At 43.9% G+C, this 23,382-nt stretch overlaps 1 protein-coding gene across 1 annotated transcript; it reads left to right on the top strand.

The window, feature by feature from the left end:
* The first annotated feature begins 1,838 nt into the window (after positions 1–1,838).
* On the top strand, positions 1,839–15,082 carry LOC124147087 (methylmalonyl-CoA epimerase, mitochondrial-like). The gene is made up of 6 exons (XM_046517703.2): positions 1,839–1,981; positions 2,154–2,198; positions 3,477–3,584; positions 10,250–10,309; positions 10,985–11,071; positions 14,438–15,082. Exons 1-6 carry the CDS (start codon positions 1,934–1,936, stop codon positions 14,588–14,590), a joined length of 501 nt encoding a protein of 166 aa, XP_046373659.1. The 5' UTR covers positions 1,839–1,933; the 3' UTR covers positions 14,591–15,082.
* The last annotated feature ends 8,300 nt before the right edge of the window (positions 15,083–23,382 follow it).

Genomic DNA, 23,382 nt, shown 5'->3' with positions numbered 1-23,382 from the left:
AATACAGGTAACAGAAACATGGGTAACAGAAGTACGGGTAACAGTAATACAGGTAACAGAAACATTGGTAACATAAGTACGGGTAACAGAAATACGGGTAACAAAAATACAGGTAACAGAAACATGGGTAACAGATGTACGGGTAACAGTAATACAGGTAACTGAAGCCTGGGTAACAGAAGTACGGGTAACAGTAATACAGGTAACTGAAACATGGGTAACAGAAGTACGGGTAACAGAAATACGGGTAACAAAAAAAACAGGTAACAGAAACATGGGTAAAAGAAGTACGGGTAACAAAAATACAGGTAACATAAGTACGGGTAACAGAAGTACGGGTAACAGAAATACAGGCAACAGAAACATGGGAAACAGAAGTACGGGTAACAGAAATACAGGTAACAGAAATACAGGTAACAGAAACATGGGTAAAAGAAGTACGGGTAACAGAAATACAGGTAACAGAAACATGGGTAACAGAAGTTCGGGTAACAGAAATACAGGTAACAGAAACATGGGTAACAGAAGTTCGGGTAACAGAAATACAGGTAACAGAAACATGGGAAACAGAAGTTCGGGTAACAGAAACATGGTAACAGAAATACAGGTAACAGAAACATGGTAACAGAAGTACGGGTTACAGAAATACAGGTAACAGAAACATGGGTAACAGAAGTACGGGTAACAGAAATACGGGTAGCAAAATACAGGTAACAGAAACATGGGTAACAGAAGTACGGGTAACAGAAATACAGGTAACAGAAACATGGGTAACAGAAGTACGGGTAACAGAAATACGGGTAGCAAAATACAGGTAACAGAAACAAGGGTTACAAAAGTACGGGTAACAGAAATACAGGTAACAGAAACATGGGTAACAGAAGTACGGGTAACAGAAATACGGGTAGCAAAATACAGGTAACAGAAACATGGGTAACAGAAGTACGGGTAACAGAAAAACAGATAACAGAAATACAGGTAACAGAAACATGGGTAACAGAAGTACGGGTAACAGTAATACAGGTAACAGAAACATGGGTAACATAAGTACGGGTAACAGAAATACGGGTAGCAAAATACAGGTAACAGAAACATGGGAAACAGAAGTACGGGTTACAGAAATACAGGTAACAGAAATACAGGTAACAGAAACATGGGTAACAGAAGTACGGGTAACAGAAATACAGGTAACAGAAATACAGGTAACAGAAACATGGGTAACAGAAGTACGGGTAACAGTAATACAGGTAACAGAAACATGGGTAACATAAGTACGGGTAACAGAAATACGGGTAGCAAAATACAGGTAACAGAAACATGGGAAACAGAAGTACGGGCAACAGAAATACAGGTAACAGAAATACAGGTAACAGAAACATGGGAAACAGAAGTACGGGTAACAGAAATACAGGTAACAGAAACATGGGTAACAGAAGTACGGGTAACAGTAATACAGGTAACAGAAACATGCTAACAGTAATACAGGTAACAGAAACATGGGTAACATGAGTACGGGTAACAGAAGTACGGGTACGAAAATGCAGGTAACAGAAACATGGGTTACAAAAGTACGGGTAAAAAAATACAGGTAACAGAAGTACGGGTAACAGAAACGCGGGTAACAGAAAAACAGGTAATAGAAGTACGGGTATGGAATTACGGGTAACAACAAACATGTAACATAAATCAGTAATACAGCTAACATAAGTAACTTTCAAAAGATATACAAGCGGACATACATGTCAACAGAAGTACAAATACAAAAACACAATACATATGCGCGCCCTGCTAGTGCTCAAGTATTGCTAAAAGTTTCGTAAAATCTATAACTCGAAATGACCGTCCCCTCCAAGGGACGTAACTCATCGAGTCAGTAGGACGTTCGCCATTCCAAATACAACAACAATATTTCAGTAAGCACCCAGTTGTAACGATGTCGCATGCAGCAGCCAGAGTCCTGTCACTTGTGTCCAGATCGGTGGTAAGTGTTCATGATAGGTTATTTGTTGTATTGTCCTGTCCCATTAGTAGATACTTGATTCGTTAATCACACTTTCCATCCAAAGACAACAGATGAATATTTTACGAAACATCGAACAATTACAATGTCGGGGAGCAGTAATTGTTTAGGTTTTGTTTCCATTATATTTCAGGCACGATCTTGCATCAGGACACTGAAGTCGTCCCCATCTTCACAGGTACTTCTCATGGAACATGTGTGGCAACAAAATTTCATCTAGATGTGTGATATGCAGCAATGTGTCGGAACAGAGACCATATACACATAGGCCAGGATCTGTGGTCTATACAACGTTTAGGTGCAATATGTTATAAGGCTGGGACAGGTAACCTGGGTTGGCTGGGTACTGAGAAGGACCCGGGTACCCACAGGACTACCCGGACCTGTGGTTAGTCATGTGAAATATTGTATAAAGACTAAAAATATCTAGAACTCGATGAAATAATGAAAGATGCAGTCTCGATGGTTTTATGTGGCCAAAGTATCTGTAAAACTGCGAAACAGTTTGACATATATAAGGCAACACTACAAAGGTGTGTCAAAATGGCTAAGTCTCAAGGCCTTCATTCCATACGCCTTACACCTGCCTATGATAACAGCAGGATTTTCTCTGATGCCGAAGAAAACGAACTCGCTAAATACCTTATAAAGGCATATGCACATAGGCCGAGGCTGTCTATATAGTCTGTGGTCTAAACAACGTTTAGGTGCAATATGTTATAGGGCTGGGACGGGTAACTCGGGTTGGATGGGTACTGAGAAGGACCCGGGTACCTACAGGGCTACCCGGAGCTGTGGTTAGTCATGTGATATATTTATATTGACAAAAATTATCTAGAACTCTATGGTTACACTGTGATATATTTATATTGACAAAAATTATCTAGAACTCTAAGGTTACACTACAAGTCACCAATGTTGGCATTTCTTTCTGACTATGCACAAATTCCTTCTGACTCTTATGTTTGAATAAAGATAAAACTTCAGTCAACTTCAGAGTATGCATTACCAGATCGTTTTAAACGTGCATCTAAATTCATTGAGACCTACAGAGGGTACCTGGGTAGGGTCGGGTAATAGGAGGGTGGGTACCCGGGTAGTAAATTTGGACTTGTCCCAGACCTAATATGTTATTTCTGCCCTAGAACTAGTAGTACTAGTAATATTTTGCACCAACAATGTATCTTCTGTTATGAATACACAGGAATAGCTCCATTACTTGCATAAGAACTGTGTTTTCTGAAAATGATTATTAACACCCATTGGTCCAAGGGAGACAACTAGGGATGGACGCATTTGTCACATTTTCCAGATATTTTGGAAAAATATGCAAAGTGACACTCATTTCTTTTAAATAAAGTATCAAAATCAAAATAAAACCTTAGAATAATCTTTATAAATCCCTATTGCAGAGTTAGCCATAGAACCGTGTGATGTGATGGTGTGTACATTGCAGGCCTGGAAAGTGGGCAAGGTGAACCACATCGCCATAGCTGTCCCAGATCTGGAGAAAGCCACCAGCCTGTACCGAGATGTGCTGGGAGCAAGAGTCAGTGACAAGCAGGTACAGGACAGTACCAATGTTTCTGCTGCAATGTTTTGGTCCCTGGGTTTGGCGGTTTCCGTACAATCAGCCTTCAGGTTCACTCAGCCTAGTCAGCTGACTGCACAATGTCTCGGACAGCAGTGGAGGAATTATATCGCATGAGTTCTCTGTAAACACAAGGCCCAGGCACATCTGGTTTGTAGAACGTAACAACTGGGAAGATTTTGTCCCATGCTTTTCAGAATTTAGGTGTACACTTTGATGTCAACACTTTAGCAAATGGATACAAATTAGAGACTGGTCAATTATTACAGGGTAGGGGGCCAGTCGATGAGATTTGCTCCCCCCATTCAATTTTTTCATCACAACCCCTACTGAATCTCCCTGGCCCCCTCCCCTATAATAAATTACCAAGGCCCTGTTCCACAAAGCGATCATAGCGCTAAGACGATTGTAACTCCCATACTTTAAAACAGACCCATGGCAGTCTTAGCGCTACGATCATGGAACAGGGCCCAGTCCCTTATATTGAACAGTCTATGATTGCTGTTTGTTAATGTTCTATCATGTTCTATCATTCACAGTGTTAGTTCGAAAAGGGATTCTTGACAATGCTTGATGTTTGATTGGTTCGATGCACATGTGAACATACAAGTATGTTGTATGAACCGATGCTCTAGATGCACCATTTGTGTAAAGTTTGGAAATCACATGCAGCATATCGTGATACGGATAAGGACACTCTGTGGTAACACTTTACTGATTGTTAGATTTGTCATTAAGTGGTACACGATGAAAACATCTCTTCGTCACGTACATACTTCTCCAAATGTTTCTATCATTTGCGTTTCTTTTGGCGGTGAGTATATACTAGTATATACATTATCTATATGTTAATTATTTATATTTCAGTCCCTTGTTTCAAACAAAACACGACCGCCTCCGTGGTCTTGTGGTAGAGCGTCCGCCCGGAGAGCGGAAGGTCCGGGGTTTGATCCCCGGCCGCGTCATACCAAAAGACGTTAAAAGATGGTACTTGTTGTTAGCCTGTCTGGCGCTCGGCATTAAGGGGCTAAAACAAGGACTGGTCGGCTCCGAGTCAGTATACTGTGTCTGAGTGGGGTATTCATGTTAAACTGCGGCATGGTATCTCAGTGAGCTAGCACTATAAATCGGCATCAGTCCGGACTAGTACAAGCAGCCACACAAACACACACACGTACATGCACGTCGCTATATAAGTGCAATAATCTTGGACGCGACGTTAAACCCAATTTCACCTCACCTCACCTCAAACAAAACACAATGACTGAATGAAAAAAATTAGAAATGGTCATTCTGAACTTTGATTGTTTCACATGAAAATAGAAATGTCAAGTAAACATTATGTGCATGCTACAATTCAACTAGTTTTAGAGATTCAACACATTATTATGCATACCATGTGAGTCCTCGTGCATGCCATGTGACTAAATGCATACCATGTGACCCATGCATTCCATGTGAGTCCTCGTGCATACCATGTGACTAAATGCATACCATGTGACTCATGCATTCCATGTGAGTCCTTGTGCATACCATGTGAGTCCTCGTGCATACTATGTCACTATATGCATACCATGTGACTCATGCATTCAATGTGAGTCCTAGTGCATACCATGTGACTAAATGCATTCCATGTGACTCGTGCATACCATGTGACTAAATGCATACCATGTGACTCGTGCATACCATGTGACTTAATGCATACCATGTGACTAAATGCATACCATGTGACTCATGCATAACATGTGACTAAATGCATACCATGTGACTCATGCATACCATGTGACTAAATGCATACCATGTGACTCATGCATAACATGTGACTAAATGCATACCATGTGACTCATGCATACCATGTGACTAAATGCATACCATGTGACTCATGCATAACATGTGAGCCCTCTTGCATACCATGTGACTCATGTATACCATGTGACTCGTGCATACTGTGACTAAATGCATACCATGTGATTCATGCATACCATGTGACTCGTGCATACTATGTGACTAAATGCATACCATGTGACTCATGCATACCATGTGACTCGTGCATACCATGTGAGTCCTTGTGCATACCATGTGGCTAAATGCATACCATGTGACTCGTGCATACCATGTGACTAAATGCATACCATGTGACTCGTGCATACCATGTGACAATGCATACCATGTGACTCGTGCATACCATGTGAGCCATCATGCATACCATGTGACTCATGCATACCATGTGACTCATGCATACTATGTGACTTAATGCATACTATGTGACTCATGCATACCACAGAACTACAGATAAGCTGTGTATTTAAGTAAAATACCCCCCAAAATGTTCAAAACCCAATTACTTTCAATTAACTTGCGTACAGAAATGCATGCATTAAATGTAAAACTCAAATGTATAAAAACAGCATGTGTAATTACCCAACCCTTTTCAGCATGCGTACAACAGAGCTAATTTCCGAAACACAATTACGAGCTAATTTACTTTCGGAGTCAAGCATTTAGTAAGAACCCTTATATACATCAAAAGCGTTATTATATAATGTAAGCTCATTTGGGGATAAACCCAATAGAGTGATGATTAGATGAATGAAAAAGTATTGGTTACCCAATGAAACATGTAATAACCCAATTAAAAAAGAAACCTTTGAGTAGAAACTCAATTGCTAAAAAAGTTATCTGGAGCTCTGTACCATGTGACTCATGCATACCATGTGAGTCATCGTTCTTATTACTATATTTATTCTGCAAGAGAACAAGAATGGTCACCTAATTGTGATAGGGATGACTTTTACATTGTTTAGTGCACAGTAAATCCATTTATTGCTTATGAATACATTTCATTTGTTGAGTATGGTCAGGAACAATACTAAACGAGAAGTCCGAGAAATAAAGGTAAAAAGAAAACACACCAGTCTGCTCAGGGTGACAGTTAGCCCTGCAGCCAGTAAGCAGTGGCACACAGGCCTCTCTTACACTCATCCCTCTCCTCCTGGGAGAGGCCTTGCTGTCTGTGATGCCTGGCTGTTGGTGATGCCTGGCTGTCTGTGATGCCTGGCTGTCTGTGTGATGCCTGGCTATCTGTCTGTGATGCCTGGCTGCCTGTGATGCGTGGCTGTCTGCCTGTGATGCCTGGCTGTCTGTCTGTGATGCCTGGCTGCCTGTGATGCCTGGCTATCTGTCTGTGATGCCTGGCTGTCTGTGATGCCTGGCTGCCTGTGATGCGTGGCTGTCTGCCTGTGATGCCTGGCTGTCTGTGATGCCTGGCTGTCTGTCTGTGATGCCTGGCTGCCTGTGATGCGTGGCTATCTGTCTGTGATGCCTGGCTGTCTGTGATGCCTGGCTGTCTGTCTGTGATGGCTGTCTGTCTGTGATGCCTGGCTGTCTGCCTGTGATGCCTGGCTGTCTGTGATGCCTGGCTGTCGGTGATGCCTGGCTGTCTGTGATGCCTGGCTGTCGATGATGCCCGGCTGTCTGTCTGTGATGCCTGGCTGTCTGTGATACCTGTCTGCCTGTGATGCCTTGCTATCGGTGATGCCTGGCTGTCTGCCTGTGATGCCTAGCTGTCTGCCTGTGATACCTGGCTGTCTGTGATGCCTTGCTGTCTGTGATGTCTGTCTGTGATGCCTGGCTGTCTGTCTGTGATGCCTTGCTGTCTGTGATGGCTGTCTGTCTGTGATGCCTGGCTGTCTGTGATGCCTGGCTGTCTGTCTGTGATGCCTGGCTGTCTGTCTGTGATGGCTGTCTGCCTGGCTGTCTGTGATGCCTGGCTGTCGGTGATGCCTGGCTGTCGGTGATGCCTGGCTGTCTGTCTGTGATGCCTAGCTGTCTGCCTGTGATACCTGGCTGTCTGTGATGCCTTGCTGTCTGTGATGTCTGTCTGTGATGCCTGGCTGTCTGTCTGTGATGCCTTGCTGTCTGTGATGGCTGTCTGTCTGTGATGCCTGGCTGTCTGTGATGCCTGGCTGTCTGTCTGTGATGCCTGGCTGTCTGCCTGTGATGCCTGGCTGTCTGTGATGTCTGTCTGTGATGCCTGGCTGTCTGTCTGTGATGCCTTGCTGTCTGTGATGGCTGTCTGTCTGTGATGCCTGGCTGTCTGTGATGCCTGGCTGTCTATCTGTGATGCCTGGCTGTCTGTGATGCCTGGCTGTCTGTGATGCCTGGCTGTCTGTGATGCCTGGCTGTCTGTGATGCCTGGCTGTCTGTCTGTGATGCCTAGCTGTCTGCCTGTGATGCATGGCTGTCTGCCTGTGATGCCTGGCTGTCTGCCTGTGATGCCTGGCTGTCTGCCTGTGATGCCTGGCTGTCGGTGATGCCTGGCTGTCTGTGATGCTTGGCTGTCTGTGATGCGTGACTGTCGGTGATGCCTGGCTGTCTGTGATGCCTGGCTATCAATGATACCTGTCTGTCTGTCTGTGATGCCTTGCTGTCTGTGATGCCTGGCTGTCTGTGATGCCTGGCTGTCTGTGATGCCTGGCTGTCGGTGATGCCTGTCTGTCTGTGATGCCTGGCTGTCTGTGATGCCTGGCTGTCAGTGATGCCTGGCTGTCGGTGATGCCTGGCTGTCTGTGATGCCTGGCTTTCTGTCTGTGATGCCTGGCTGTTGGTGATGCCTTGCTGTCTGTGATGCCTGGCTATCGGTGATGCCTGTCTGTCTGGCTGTCTGTGATGCCTTGCTGTCTGTGATGCCTGGCTGTCTGTGATGCCTGGCTGTCTGTGATGCCTGGCTGTCGGTGATGCCTGTCTGTCTGTGATGCCTGGCTGTCTGTGATGCCTGGCTGTCAGTGATGCCTGGCTGTCGGTGATGCCTGGCTGTCTGTGATGCCTGGCTTTCTGTTTGTGATGCCTGGCTGTTGGTGATGCCTTGCTGTCTGTGATGCCTGGCTATCGGTGATGCCTGTCTGTCTGGCTGTCTGTGATGCCTTGCTGTCTGTGATGCCTGGCTGTCTGTGATGCCTGGCTATAGGTGATGCCTGGCTGTCTGTCTGTGATGCCTTGCTGTCTGTGATGGCTGTCTGTCTGTGATGCCTGGCTGTCTGTGATGCCTGGCTGTCTGTGATGCCTGGCTGTCTGTTGGTGATGCCTGTCTGTCTGTGATGCATGGCTGTCTGTGATGCCTGGCTGTCTGTGATGCCTGGCTGTCGGTGATGCCTGTCTGTCTGTGATGCCTGGCTGTCTGTGATGCCTGGCTGTCAGTGATGCCTGGCTGTCGGTGATGCCTGGCTGTCTGTGATGCCTGGCTTTCTGTCTGTGATGCCTGGCTGTTGGTGATGCCTTGCTGTCTGTGATGCCTGGCTATCGGTGATGCCTGTCTGTCTGGCTGTCTGTGATGCCTTGCTGTCTGTGATGCCTGGCTGTCTGTGATGCCTGGCTGTCTGTGATGCCTGGCTGTCGGTGATGCCTGTCTGTCTGTGATGCCTGGCTGTCTGTGATGCCTGGCTGTCAGTGATGCCTGGCTGTCGGTGATGCCTGGCTGTCTGTGATGCCTGGCTTTCTGTTTGTGATGCCTGGCTGTTGGTGATGCCTTGCTGTCTGTGATGCCTGGCTATCGGTGATGCCTGTCTGTCTGGCTGTCTGTGATGCCTTGCTGTCTGTGATGCCTGGCTGTCTGTGATGCCTGGCTATAGGTGATGCCTGGCTGTCTGTCTGTGATGCCTTGCTGTCTGTGATGGCTGTCTGTCTGTGATGCCTGGCTGTCTGTGATGCCTGGCTGTCTGTGATGCCTGGCTGTCTGTTGGTGATGCCTGTCTGTCTGTGATGCATGGCTGTCTGTGATGCCTGCATGGCTGACTGTGATGCCTGCTGGTGATGAGAGATGGTGATGTAATGGTTTTGAGCAGAGATGGTAACTTGAATAACTAATAAGAGCAGTATCTTGCTCACAACCGTCTATTGTCTTGTGGTCACAGTTGAGCTGACAATCCTGTTATGAATATTCCTGTTGCCCTTCCCCTTTCATCAGTGGTCAAACAAGTCATTGTTTCTCGGTTGGCAGTGGAAAAGCCAATACGAAAGAAGCAGCAACTCAAATGTTTTTCTGGTTATGAAAATATGTGAGAGCACACATGTCAGCTAAGGAACATTTTGCACATGTAATTTTATGTTTTGTTTGAACTGCACAGTGCGTCACCAAAATGCATTTCCACCCTTCCCTGTATATTTAACATCTTTCTGACTTATCGTTATGTTTATGCCAGGTAAATCTTCCCGAGGCAAGGGTGTTAACTGACAACGAAAGTACAGCTTCCTCCCCTGCCATACTACGCTGGAATCAGATTCCTCCTCTCATTTCCCTCAAACAAAATGGCGGTGACCTTTAGGCACCTTGATAAAAAACATAAAACGATTTGAAAAATATATGTCGACGCCCAGTAAAGGGTACACACTTTGCAAATGGTGCAGTCAACGGAAATCTGTCCAGAAATCTTGTTCGGCAAGGGTGGAAACTGGACTTTTACAGTCAGTTACCTCCCCTGCCTCGGGAACACATGCCAAATATTATACATGCCGACATTCATTTGCCTTTCAATATAGAAGAAGAAATCGACAGTGAATCTTTCAGTTAATATGATGAAAGGAAGTTGATGTACAGTAAATATCAGGAATATCTATCTTGTGACAACCCGTTTCTGCCACAGCCACAGCCCGATCATGGAGTCTACACCGTATTTGTGGAACTTGGGGATACAAAGATAGAGGTAGGTAATCTTGCCTTGTGTAGCGGCCATAACATTTCCGAGTCCCGTGATGGGATTTGAACCACGGACCTTCTGATCAGAGGTCGGATGCCTTGTCCACATGACCAAAGAGGTTAACCCCGTCAGCAAGCTAACAAGGTAAGGATGTCATCTGTGGGATGACTCCACGCCCTGCTACGCTTGCATGGTGCAGGGTTTGTCCAAGACTGATCATATTGTGTAAATGATTAATGACGTATATCACCACTGACTCCTTGGGTATTCCAGGTTGCAGTAGGTTACCAAGCATGTATGGTGCCAGCTGTGTCAGGCTGCTTTATTTGTCTGCACTGTATCAAGGACATGTTGAACAAAGGTATCCTATGACAATGAGCCCAAAGTAAGGTATATGTTTGCTAAGTTAGGTGTATTGACATGGCTAAACCTACATGTCGGCTTACTATTCATTCAGTCCTAAATATATTCAGCCTAACTGAAACTCATTCACCACAGTGTCAAAATTGTTGAGAAATGTCTTGAACAACATATCAAGTTATTTCCTTGTGTTTTAGTTCTTGCTCCCTGATTGGAGACAAAACACTTTATCACATTGTCATTCATGGAATGTGAGCTTCTGTACCTGTAGTAGTCTGGTATTAATACTGCTAAGCTTGCACCTGTATGTCATGTTGCCAGTTGCTGAACCCACTGGGAGACAAGAGCCCGATACAGAACTTCCTGGACAAGAACAAGAGTGGAGGGATGCACCATATCTGTATTGAGGTAACAGATATAATCACAGGGCCCTCCTACATTACAACAGTAGCATTTCTGTACCTGATTTCACCTTAAAGTGACAGACAGCACCTAGTGATGAACTTAACATTATGACATTGATGAAATGATACAAGCAGGTAGGGCTGGGACGGGTATCTCGGGTACTCAGGTCGGGTGGGTACCGAGTAGGCCCCGGGTACCCACAGGACTACCCAGACCCGTAGTTAGTCATGTGATATATTGTTTAATGACAACAATTATCGAAAACTCCATGGCATCAAAACAAGTCACTAATGTTCGCATTTGTTTCTGACTATGAATGTATTCCTTCTGATCCCCACCTATTGCCAACAAGGACTGACAAGAGCTGATATGTTTGAAAAAAGACACAACAACTTCATTGAATGCATGACCAGATTGTTTTATATCTAAATACATTTTGCCAAGGCTATGATCAAACTATTCCCAATCAGACATTTTGTACCAATGTCTTGAGACCTACAGTGGGTACCTGGGGAGGGTAGAGTAATAGGGGTTGGGTACCTGGGTAGTAAATTTTGACTCATCTCAGCCCTAAAGCAAAAATATTTTCATGTTTGGGCACCTTGGAGCAAATTGTTAAAATGACAGCTACCCGAAATCCAAGATGGCCACCAATTGTTTTCGAATGATCATTCTATACAGCTTAATACTCTGTCATAATACGAGTCATAATCTGCTATGATATGCTCTTGCATATTCTGGTGAGCATACACAGCCGCCATATTTCTTTCCATCTACATCAATTGCATACATAGATCAATATATGCTATTTCTATAGAACTTATAGCCATAAATGTATCTGTACCGTGACTGATCCAGACTATATATCTTGATCAATACCTTCACATTGTGCTGATGTGTGCACCTGCAGGATCATGTGCAATTAATGTGACAGGGAAAACATGGGAGCCATTCTGTCACGCATCTACAGTGGATGAATTCCTCGACAGCTCTTGTCAGTCCTTGTTGGCAATAGGTGGGGATCAGCTCCTGTCAGGCCTTGTTGGCAATAGTTGGGGATCAGCTCCTGTCAGTCCTTGTTGGCAATAGGTGGGGATCAGTTCCTGTCAGTCCTTGTTGGCAATAGGTGGGGATCAGCTCCTGTCAGTCCTTGTTGGCAATAGGTTGGGATCAGTTCCTGTCAGTCCTTGTTGGCAATAGGTGGGGATCAGTTCCTGTCAGTCCTTGTTGGCAATAGTTGGGGATCAGCTCCTGTCAGTCCTTGTTGGCAATAGGTGGGGATCAGCTCCTGTCAGTCCTTGTTGGCAATAGGTTGGGATCAGTTCCTGTCAGTCCTTGTTGGCAATAGGTGGGGATCAGCTCCTGTCAGTCCTTGTTGGCAATAGGTGGGGATCAGTTCCTGTCAGTCCTTGTTGGAAATAGGTGGGGATCAGCTCCTGTCAGTCCTTGTTGGCAATAAGTTGGGATCAGTTCCTGTCAGTCCTTGTTGGCAATAGGTGGGAATCAGTTCCTGTCAGTCCTTGTTGGCAATAGGTGGGGATCAGCTCCTGTCAGTCCTTGTTGGCAATAGGTGGGGATCCTGGGTTAGAATAGGTCCCCAGCAACCTGTACTTGTGTGAGGCCACAACATAAATGGGGTGGTCAGGCTCGGTGATGTGTTTTGATTGAGTGTCATTGTATCCCAACAGTGTGGGACATTGCTCATTACATCATCGGCTTAACCAAATTTGATTATTTATAATCAAATGTCCTAAAGTTGAGTGAGTGAGTATGGTTTTACGCCGCTTTTAGCAATATTCCAGCAATATCACAGCGGGGGACACCAGAAATGGGCTTCACACAATGTACCCGGGTCTTCGGCGTGACGAGCGAACGCTTTAACCGCTATAGCTACCCGACCGCCCCTGTCCTAAAGTTTAAATATTGCTTCATGCAGCGAAAACATCAAATAACAATAGGTGAAGTCGAAAATCAGGGCTTCATTTAGCTATATAAAACATGTACCAGTGCAATCTGTTATTGAAAAATGCAACATAACATTAATGTCTACATGCACCAAGTATTATTATAATAAGCCTCTTTATTGTGTCATTCCACTCAAGTGAATGCTCATGGTGCTACATTGTTATTATTAGATCTGTGTGCACTTGTTTTTCATTCTCTGCTCCCTTTATGACCAAAATGATTCATGGCCTAAATCTATCCATGTTTTTGTCAAAATCTGTCTGTCAGCGAAGTTGATTGCCCTTTGTCTTTTGTTCCACTACTGCTTGTTTGGAATACCCAATAGCACAGGATCGAAAGTGAAATATTGAAATTAATGCGAGCGGGAATTAAATGCAAAAAATGCGAGTGGTCATTGCTCGCATTATCAAACATTGCATTTATATCGACAATGAGACATTTTGGGTAGCAGAAATACCAACTAAGACATACGCTGAAAACAAACAATTATGTATTCCACACTACTGTTTATTGAGCAGCAAGTATATAAACAATGTCATTCCAACACTAATTACATCCTGTGAATTGTCACTGCTGGGGTCAAGACAAGAATTCTACTCACTTATGTCATCACTGATCACACCTGCAAGTGCAGACAGACGCCACCCAACACAGTGTGTTTGTTCTTTGTGACTGCGTCAAAGGCCGACACGAGCCAGCAAGCATGTATTGTTTCAGCTGAAGTACTCTACTCAGCGCTAATAAGCAGTGCTATTTGGTGTGTGATTGGATTAATGTGAGGATTCTCCTGTAAACCTGACAGAGGACGTTTTCTTTAGATATAAATCCACTGATGCTTGAGAGGAGGGGGTGTCGCATTCATATTGAGTTCATTTTTGGCTAGGGGCCAATGCTCGCATTCTTTTGGAGACATATTAATTTCACGATTTACAGTATATATCCAAGGTCATTTGACATGGATTAAGTCATTCATATAAACTACAGTAATAAGGAGAAGTTACATAGTTGCACAGCTCGTTCAGGATGGCTTGAGTAATGGTAATTAAGTGATTCTAGACATTTGTACTCACGACATGTCATTGAGACAAGGCTTATCCCCAATCGGTCACTGTGACATTCTGGTTAAAACAGAACTACCTTTCATATGAAAATTCTACCAAGATGTATTCAAGTGAGTGAGTGAGTGAGTGAGTGAGTGAGTATGGTTTTATGCAGCTTTTAGCAATATTCCAGCAATATCATGGCGGGGGACACCAGAAATGGGCTTCACACATTGTACCCATGTCGGGAATCGAACCTGGGTCTTCTGCTGTATCAAAGCCAAAAGTAAAACTTCAGTGTGTATTTTTGTACAGGTTATATAGGCACATTTTCACCATGTACTGTTTATGTTGATATTTTCAGGTTGACAATATTAAGGAAGCAATGAAAGACTTGAAGTCAAGAAATATTCGCTGTTTGACAGAAGATGCTAAGATTGGAGCTCACGGAAAGCCTGTGGTCTTCCTACACCCAAAAGACTGTAATGGAGTTCTTGTGGAACTGGAAGAAGCATAGGCTGGATGGAGAGGGCAGTTGGTGGGAGGGACCGAGAGGAGTTGGTGGTGGGTGGGCAGAGATCAGAGATGAGTTGGCTTGATGTGATGGAGGGGTAAGGAGGAGTAGGGAACTGGGTTTGATTGGCGGAGCTAAGAGGAGTAGGGAGTTGGTCTTGTTTGGAGCAGATAAGAGGAAAGTTGGGTTTGGTGGGCGGGGCCAAGATGAGAGGGGAGTCAGATTTGTTGGTGTGGCTGAGATTAGAAGGGAGTTGGTTTTGGAGGGTGGGGTGGGGCTAAGATGAGTGGGGAGTTTGTCTTGATGGGAGGGGATAAGAGTGGTGTGGTCTTGTCGGGAGGGGATAAGAGGAGAGAATAGTTGCGTTGGTGGTTGGGGTAGAGCTGCGGTGTCATCAGTATTTATAGGTTGTATGCCAATAATGAGATTAAAGTGTGATAAGTGTATGTATGAAAATGTCCTACAGTTGAAAATATATATATGTACATGTGTTCAGTTTTCTTGTTGTGTTCTTTATCCAGTAAGATATATGGGCGTCTGACTGGAGACCATGGATACCTGATCTGATAAAAGACCATCACTTCCTCAGATCCAGCTTTGTACATGTACATCAAGTGGTATCGTCATTATGTCGCCCCCTAAAGTCAGGGGAGACATATTGTTTTTGTCTTGGTTCTTGTTGACCTTGTCGGTGTTAAGTTGAAAACTGATCATTGTTTTTCAGTGAAACTTTGCATTTGTATTGCTCATCAGCTAAACTGGTACTTTTTTTTAAAACTTTTTTTCTTTCTTTTTTTTTCGCGGAAACAATTCTGACTTAGTCTTAAATTGGGTTGGGTTCATTTCCGAGCCATAACTTGAAAACCTTGCAAATATTTCAACAAAATTTGGCATATGCATTGCTCTTCAACCTAACTGGTGCCTTTTGCTATTTGGAAAATTTTCTTATGTTTATTTTGTTACATTTCCATGGAAACAATTTGACAATAGGCTTCATTTCTGAGCTGTTACTCTCAAACTAATGAATATTTTTTCATGAAACTATACATTTGCATTGACCACATGTGCAACTATTATCTTTTCATATATTTCAATTCTTCATATTTTTAATTTCCTGTTCAATTTAGACTTATTGAAGTGGCGGTGGGCGTGGTTTGTTTGCCTGTCATTGTACCCCGACAGAGTGGGAAGTTGCTCATAGTATCAGTCACTAGTTGTCCGGTCCGTCCTCATAACAGTTTGTCATGTGTGAAATGTTGCTCACTGCAGCTTTGAACAAAACAAAACAAAAAGCTTGACATCTAATTAAAAGAAATAGGTTGTTCAGACTCAATGACTTGCTGGGTTGTGTGCCATGGTACCAAATGGCGTGGGGGTTTTTCTGGCCCAGGGTCTGGTTTCTATGTTAAAGTGTGGGAGTTATGGTCATCCTTGCGTTAACTTTGCAGAATGCAGCGCAGACTCAATTGTTTACAGACAGATAGGATGTAGCTGGAAAGTTGTCGACTGCAGCCTTGAACAGCATTCATTCAATTAGGCTTGTGTCCACTCTCTCTGGAACCGCGGTCTGCTAGGAACAATTGATACACGATTGTCTAAAAATCCGGTTTGTGTACAGGCGTTATTGACATACACTGTGATGTTTACTGGCTGATCAGCTATGTAGGACCAACCATCAACGCCCCGCGGACTCTCACAAGGAAAGACCATCTCCGTGGTCTAGTACCAAAAAAAAGGCCTGGGTTTTGATTCCCGTCCGCGACATACCAAAAGACGTTAACAGATGGTACTTGTTGTTACCCTGCCTGGCGCTCGGAATTAAGGGGTCAGCTCGGAGTCAGTATTCTGTGTCTGAGCTGGGTATTCGTGTTAAACTGCGGCAAGGTATCTCTTTAACTATATCACTATAACATCGGCATTAGTCCGGACTAGTGCACACGCACGCACACACATACCATTTCAAGGAAATGAAACAGCAAAGAGAAAAGACGGAATGCTTGGAACTGTTCTAAGTATCACTTTGGTCCCTGCATTTCACGTAACAATACTGTCTTGAAAACTTCATAAATTTACATTAAGTTTACTAACTTAGGTAACATGATGGTGTAAGCGTTGGATGATCATAACGATGACCCGGTTCGCCAAACATATTCCAGCTATAACACGCCAAACATATTCCAGCTATATAACATGTAACCGACGCCAAACATATTCCAGCTATATAACATGTAACCGACGCCAAACATATTCATACTATAACACGCCAATCATATTCTGAACACAGAAAATGTACCACAAGAAGCCTATTCCCATTACTCCTATCAACCTCTTAAAACGTGTACATTCCACTGTTAAAACAAAGAATATGACCGATGGTTTGACTAATTCCTAGTCCGTTAATCATATGTGCACATCATTGGTATAATCTGGCGTTCCCGTCGGTGACAACGGATACACGTTGTTGTCTCTGACGTTGGTAGTGACATCGTTCCTGCATCTGTTGTTGGCACTGGTATGTGTGATAACAAAAAAGAGAATTTTAAAGGAGACATTTCTCCGGCAATATGGTTTAACTTTGTTCATTGTTTGGAAAGTAACGTTGTTAAGTACCGCCGCCGATTTGAATGAATACCTAATAGTAGGAATAATTTAAAGAAGAGAGATAACAAAAAAGTTTTATCTTTCATCCACCATACTCTCTTAAAAAAAGAAACGCACAGGTAGATTTTTTGTAAATTTACAAATTGTATCTTATAAAGTCGATATATTTAATTTAATATCATAGATACAAATATGAAATTTTGGAGCTTAATAGTCACATGTTGTCTTTGTACAAAGGCATTGTACATTGTCATGTCACATAAGGCCACAAGGTTGCGCTGAACTCAGTAACCGATCCGGGCAGCAATCACGGCACTGACTGGATAAGTGTACGAATTCTGTTCTGCGGAATTCTGCGCCATTCTGCTTGTAAAGAGTTTGCCAGTTATGGGAGTGTCTGCGGCGTGTTCTGACGTTGACGTACACGTCGGTCAAGTACAAGCCTCAAAAGATTAGTTCCTGACATTCTGGTCCGATATCTTCCTCAAACCAGGGATGCGTCATGCAGTCTCCGTAGCTGAGGCATTGCGATGACGTAGGTGGACCAGGTGGGGTGAGGTGAAATTGGGTTTAACGTCGCGTCCAAGATTATTGTACTTATATAGCGACGTGCATGCACACGTATTTGTGTGTGTGTGTGTGTGTGTGTGTGTGTGTGTGTGTGTTTTAGCCCCTTAATGCCGAGCGCCAGACAGGTTAACAACAAGTACCATCTTTTAACGTCTTTTGGTATGACGCGGCCGGGGATCGAACCCCGGACCTTCCGCTCTCCGGGCGGACGCTCTACCACTTGACCACGGAGGCGGCCTCGTAAGTGGAACAGTCGAATGTAGCGATCCTGTGCAGGGGTGGTAACTCTTGGTCGGCCGGTTCTCGGACGGTCTGCAGTGGAATTGAACTGTGTGTATCGGTCGCAAAGGCGGCAAATGGTGTTGTGGTGGACGTTGAAGTGGCGTGCAACAGAAGACTGCAATTCTCCTCTTTGGTTTGTTGTTTGGTTGGTTTGTTGTTTAACGCCGCACTCAGCAATATTCCAGCTATATCACGGCGGTCTGTAAATAATCGAGTCTGGACCAGACAATCCAGTGATTAATATCATGAGCCACGTTTCCTTTTTTTGATGAGTGTATGTTGTCTTAGGCATTTTATAATGGATTCTCTTACATTAATAACTGGAACTGTTTTAATGTCATATTTAAAGACATGTGGAAATTTTATCTCTTTCGAAAACAATCAACTCGCATTTCAAAGTTTTAAATGGTTATATATTTTAACATGCTTCAAAGTGTATTTGACTATTTCAGGTTAGGTTATTGGAAACTTGAGAGGAACCATTTCCGTTAAGGCTTCGGGAAGTTTAATTTCAAGGGAGGAAACTCTTGTGTACTTAGCAAATGATCGGCGCGTACTCGGCTCCGGTGATTCAGTCATCAAAGAGGCCGTGAATGGTACTCGTCACGATGTCAACGATTCCCATAATATGTGTTCCGTTCGTGATTATAAAAAGAGTTCTTACGAAATTATTTACTAATTAATGTGAGTAAGGTACAGTAAGGTGTAGGACCTGTCCCTCCACCACAAGTCTGTAGTCTATCCGCGCTTCTATTCTTCAATTGTAAATAAGGTTGGTAGGGTGGGGTGAAAACCTGTATATCACCACTGTAGTGAACAGACCAAATGTATATCCCCACTGTGGTGGAGACAGAAAACCTGCATAACCCCCTTGTGGTGGAGAGAGAAAACCTGTGTACCCCCACTGTGGTGGAGAGAGAAAACCTGTGTACCCCCACTGTGGTGGAGAGAGAAAACCTGTGTACCCCCACTGTGGTGGAGAGAGAAAACCTGTGTACCCCCACTGTGGTGGAGAGAGAAAACCTGTGTACCCCCACTGTGGTGGAGAGAGAAAACCTGTGTACCCCCACTGTGGTGGAGAGAGAAAACCTGTATATCCCCACTGTAGAGGAGTGAGAAAACCTGTATATCCCCACTGGTGGAGAGAGAAAACCTGTATACCCCCACTGTGGTGGAGAGAGAAAACCTGTATATCCCCACTGTGGTGGAGAGAGAAAACCTGTATATCCCCACTGTAGAGAAGTGAGAAAACCTGTATATCCCCACTGTCGTGGATAGAAAAAACCTGTATACCCCCACTGTGGTGGAGAGAGCAAACGTGTATATCCCCACTGTGGTGGAGAGAGAAAACCTGTATATCCCCACTGTGGTGGAGAGAAAAAACTTGTATATCCCCACTGTAGAGGAGTGAGAAAACCTGTATATCCCACTGGTGGAGAGAGAAAACCTGTATACCCCCACTGTGGTGGAGAGAGAAAACTTGTATATCCCCACTGTGGTGGAGAGAGAAAACCTGTATATCCCCACTGTAGAGGAGTGAGAAAACCTGTATATCCCCACTGTCGTGGATAGAAAAAACCTGTATACCCCCACTGTGGTGGAGAGAGCAAACGTGTATATCCCCACTGTGGTGGAGAGAGAAAACCTGTGTACCCCCATTGTGATGGAGAGAGAAAACCTGTATACCCCCACTGTGGTGGAGAGAGAGAAAACCTGTATATCCCCTATGTGGTGGAGAGAGAAAACCTGTATACCCTCACTGTGGTGGAGAGAGAAAACCTGTATATCCCCACTGTAGAGGAGTGAGAAAACCTGTATATCCCCACTGTGGTGGAGAGAGAAAACCTGTATACCCCCACTGTGGTGGAGAGAAAAAACCTGTATACCCCCACTGTCGTGGATAGAGGAAACTTGTATATCCCCACTGTGGTGGAGAGAGAAAACCTGTATATCCCCACTGTGGTGGAGAGAGAAAACTTGTATATCCCCACTGTGGTGGAGAGAGAAAACTTGTATATCCCCACTGTGGTGGAGAGAGAAAACCTGTATACCCCCACTGTGGTGGAGAGAGAAAACTTGTATATCCCCACTGTGGTGGAGAGAAAAAACCTGTATACCCCCACTGTGGTGGAGAGAGAAAACTTGTATATCACCACTGTGGTGGACAGAGAATACCTGTATATCCCCACTGTCGTGGATAGAGAAAACTTGTATACCCCAACTGTGGTGGAGAGAGAAAACCTGTATACCCCCACTGTGGTGGAGAGAGAAAACTTGAATATCCCCACTGTAGTGGAGAGAGAAAACCTGTATATCTCCACTGTGGTGGATAGAGAAAACTTGTATATCCCCACTGTGGTGGATAGAGAAAACTTGTATACCCCCACTGTGGTGGAGAGAGCAAACATGTATATCCCCACTGCTGTGGAGAGAGAAAACTTGTATATGCCCACTGTCGTGGATAGAGAAAACCTGTGTACCCTCACTGTGGTGGAGAGAGAAAACCTGTTTACCCCCACTGTGTTGGAGAGAGAAAACCTGTATATCCCCACTGTGTTGGAGAGAGAAAACCTGTCAACCCCCACTGTGGTGGAGAGAGAAACTTTTAATCCCCACTGTCGTGGATAGAGAAAACCTGTGTACCCTCACTGTGGTGGAGAGAGAAAACCTGTGTACCCCCACTGTGGTGGAGAGAGAAAACCTGTATATCCCCACTGTGTTAGAGAGAGAAAACCTGTCAACCCCCACTGTGGTGGATAGAGAAAACTTGTATTCCCACTGTGGTGGAGAGAGGAAACTTGTATATCCCCACTGTGGTGGAGAGAAAAAACCTGTGTACCCCAACTGTGTTTGAGAGAGAAAACCTGTATATCCCCACTGTGGTGGATAGAGAAAACCTGTATACCCCTACTGTGGTGGAGAGAGAAAACCTGTATATCCCCACTGTGGTGGATAGAGAAAGCCTGTATATCCTTACTGTGGTGGAGAGAGAAAACCTGTATATCCCCACTGTGGTGGATAGAGAAAACTTGTATATCCCCACTGTGGTGGATAGAGGAAACTTGTATATCCCCACTGTGTTTGAGAGAGAAAACCTGTATATCCCCACTGTGGTGGATAGAGAAAACCTGTATACCCCTACTGTGGTGGAGAGAGAAAACCTGTATATCCCCACTGTGGTGGATAGAGAAAACCTGTATATCCCCACTGTGGTGGAGAGAGAAAACCTGTATATCCCCACTGTGGTGGATAGAGAAAACTTGTATATCCCCACTGTGGTGGATAGAGGAAACTTGTATATCCCCACTGTGGTGGAGAGAAAAAACCTGTATATCCCCACTATGGTGGAGAGTGAAAACTTGTATATCCCCACTGTGATGGAGAGAGAAAACCTGTGTACCCCCACTGTGATGGAGAGAGAAAACCTGTATATCCCCACTGTGGTGGAGAGAGAAAACCTGTATATCCCAATCTTATTACAGAGTAAACCTTGATATGTACTGTTCAGTATTAAGGGACATATGACGTAATGTGACCTATTGTGGAAATGAAATTGATGTGGCCATGTGTATTTTGTGCATAAGATCATCTTATAACAACAAAATAAATTAGCTGCATAACTGTCACTTCATAACTTTTTGAAGAAATATTATTTTCCTGAATACATCAGATTTAAATTCACCCCTTTAAAGGAGGGATATGTACAACTCCCATTTAAACAATGACTACATTTAATTTCGCCTCTGCCGCAATTTGTACATCAACAACGTTAAAGTTCAGATTATCCTGTTGTTCAAAAGGAAGTTGTATAGAAATATTTTAAATTCACAATCATCTCATATAAATACAATGCACACAGAAAACCTGTTTATATTCCCCTGTATGGTACATTGGCAATACCTATATTTCTACAAATTGCTACAAAGAACCGCCTTTATCCACGCAGTGGAAGCTGCAATTACCTACATGTCCCTTTTGTGTAATAAAGACAGACTCGGGGTAGAGCTGCGTGCACTTGAGAGGATGATGGCAGCTGTCAAGATACATTAGCGATGTCGATAGAGATGTCTCGCACGGTCGGGTGAATGAGACGGAGCTGTCCCCACCTCTCCCATGTGTTCAGCCCTCGTGATTCAGCCTGGCAGGGAGCTCCATCGACAACCTCCACCCAATAGAAATCCAGCCATCCGTTACCCGTCGCATGGTTGTCTGCCGAGTTCACACCCGGTGACTCAAGGCGCTCGTTTGTTCAAGTTTATATGTATCAGTTTGCGACGAATGCATTTGAGTCCCATGACGTTAAACATACTCATATTACAAAACCATGACTATATTCATTGAATTTAAATGTTATGCCCTCCGGATGCAGTTTATATATTAATTGGTGTAGTATATGATTATGAAATGCCAGGGCTGAATGGAAGGTGTAATTATTGATGACAATAAACGTACACTAAACAGGAGCACAACAACATAGCCAAGTAGGCCGAGAGGCTCTAATTCATGGTTTTATTCCTCGCGTACTGAATCATACCGAGCTAATGACGATGGATATATGACTTCAATCAATTCAATCTTTGATCCTGTTCAGTAGAGTATGTTCAACAACCTATGCTTCATATACTCCGTGGGCAATGCTCTCATGGTCGTTTGCATGCATACTCTCTGTAGCCCGGGGGAAGAGGATGCTCCCGCGATGTATACATCACGGTGCAGTACTGTTTCAATTGCATCCAATTAAACAATTTAAAACAGTTTAAGGGAATTCGAAATTTAATCGCACAGAATGATAGGTTTCTAAATCTACATCACTGACCAATGAGATGGCGATCTAGGGTTTATCGTGGAACCATCCAAAGGTCTTCTGTTATGACGGTCATCGACATATGGTGTCTTCCATATGCGTGTATGGAACTAGTATATCCATTCTTGTCAGATGGGGTTGTACAGACGTAGTATAAAAAGTACCCGTTTCACTCGTTGATTCGTAATTTGGGAAAAAAAATCCTTGATAAAATACACGTATAAAGCCAATATATTTTTGCTCTGACACTCTCCGTCTACTTGAGTGCTCCTCTCACAAGACAAACACACACCCATTCAAGGAAAGTGTGAAAGTTATTTTCATAATACCCATCAAAACTATTAAATGTGCAGTGTATTCATGCCTCGATCCTGATATATTGGCTTACGCTGTACCCTGACTTGACCCCAGCTTTGAAGCCATGGTCTCGTTTGGCTGATCACAGTAGCGACGCGTATAGTGATCGCCAGTCATAAAGTAGGGGTTGTGTGTGTGTGGAGACGTCGGTAATTGACTTCTTCTAACTGTCAGGAACAAG

The sequence above is a fragment of the Haliotis rufescens genome, unplaced genomic scaffold (assembly GCF_023055435.1).
Source record: "Haliotis rufescens isolate VD_foot unplaced genomic scaffold, xgHalRufe1.0.p SCAF_1, whole genome shotgun sequence".
Classification (NCBI taxonomy): Eukaryota; Metazoa; Mollusca; class Gastropoda; order Lepetellida; family Haliotidae; genus Haliotis; species Haliotis rufescens.
Note: the sequence above shows the minus strand (reverse complement) of the source record. Positions and strands in the feature narration are given on the sequence as shown.

Bases quoted from the DNA above. Each gene is read 5' to 3' on its own strand.
- LOC124147087 (XM_046517703.2), top strand. From the start codon at position 1,934: ATGTCGCATGCAGCAGCCAGAGTCCTGTCACTTGTGTCCAGATCGGTG. The intron at 1,982-2,153 runs GTAAGTGTTCAT...ATTATATTTCAG, and splicing joins CACTTGTGTCCAGATCGGTG to GCACGATCTTGCATCAGGAC. The intron at 3,585-10,249 runs GTACAGGACAGT...TTTCTGCCACAG, and splicing joins CAAGAGTCAGTGACAAGCAG to CCACAGCCCGATCATGGAGT.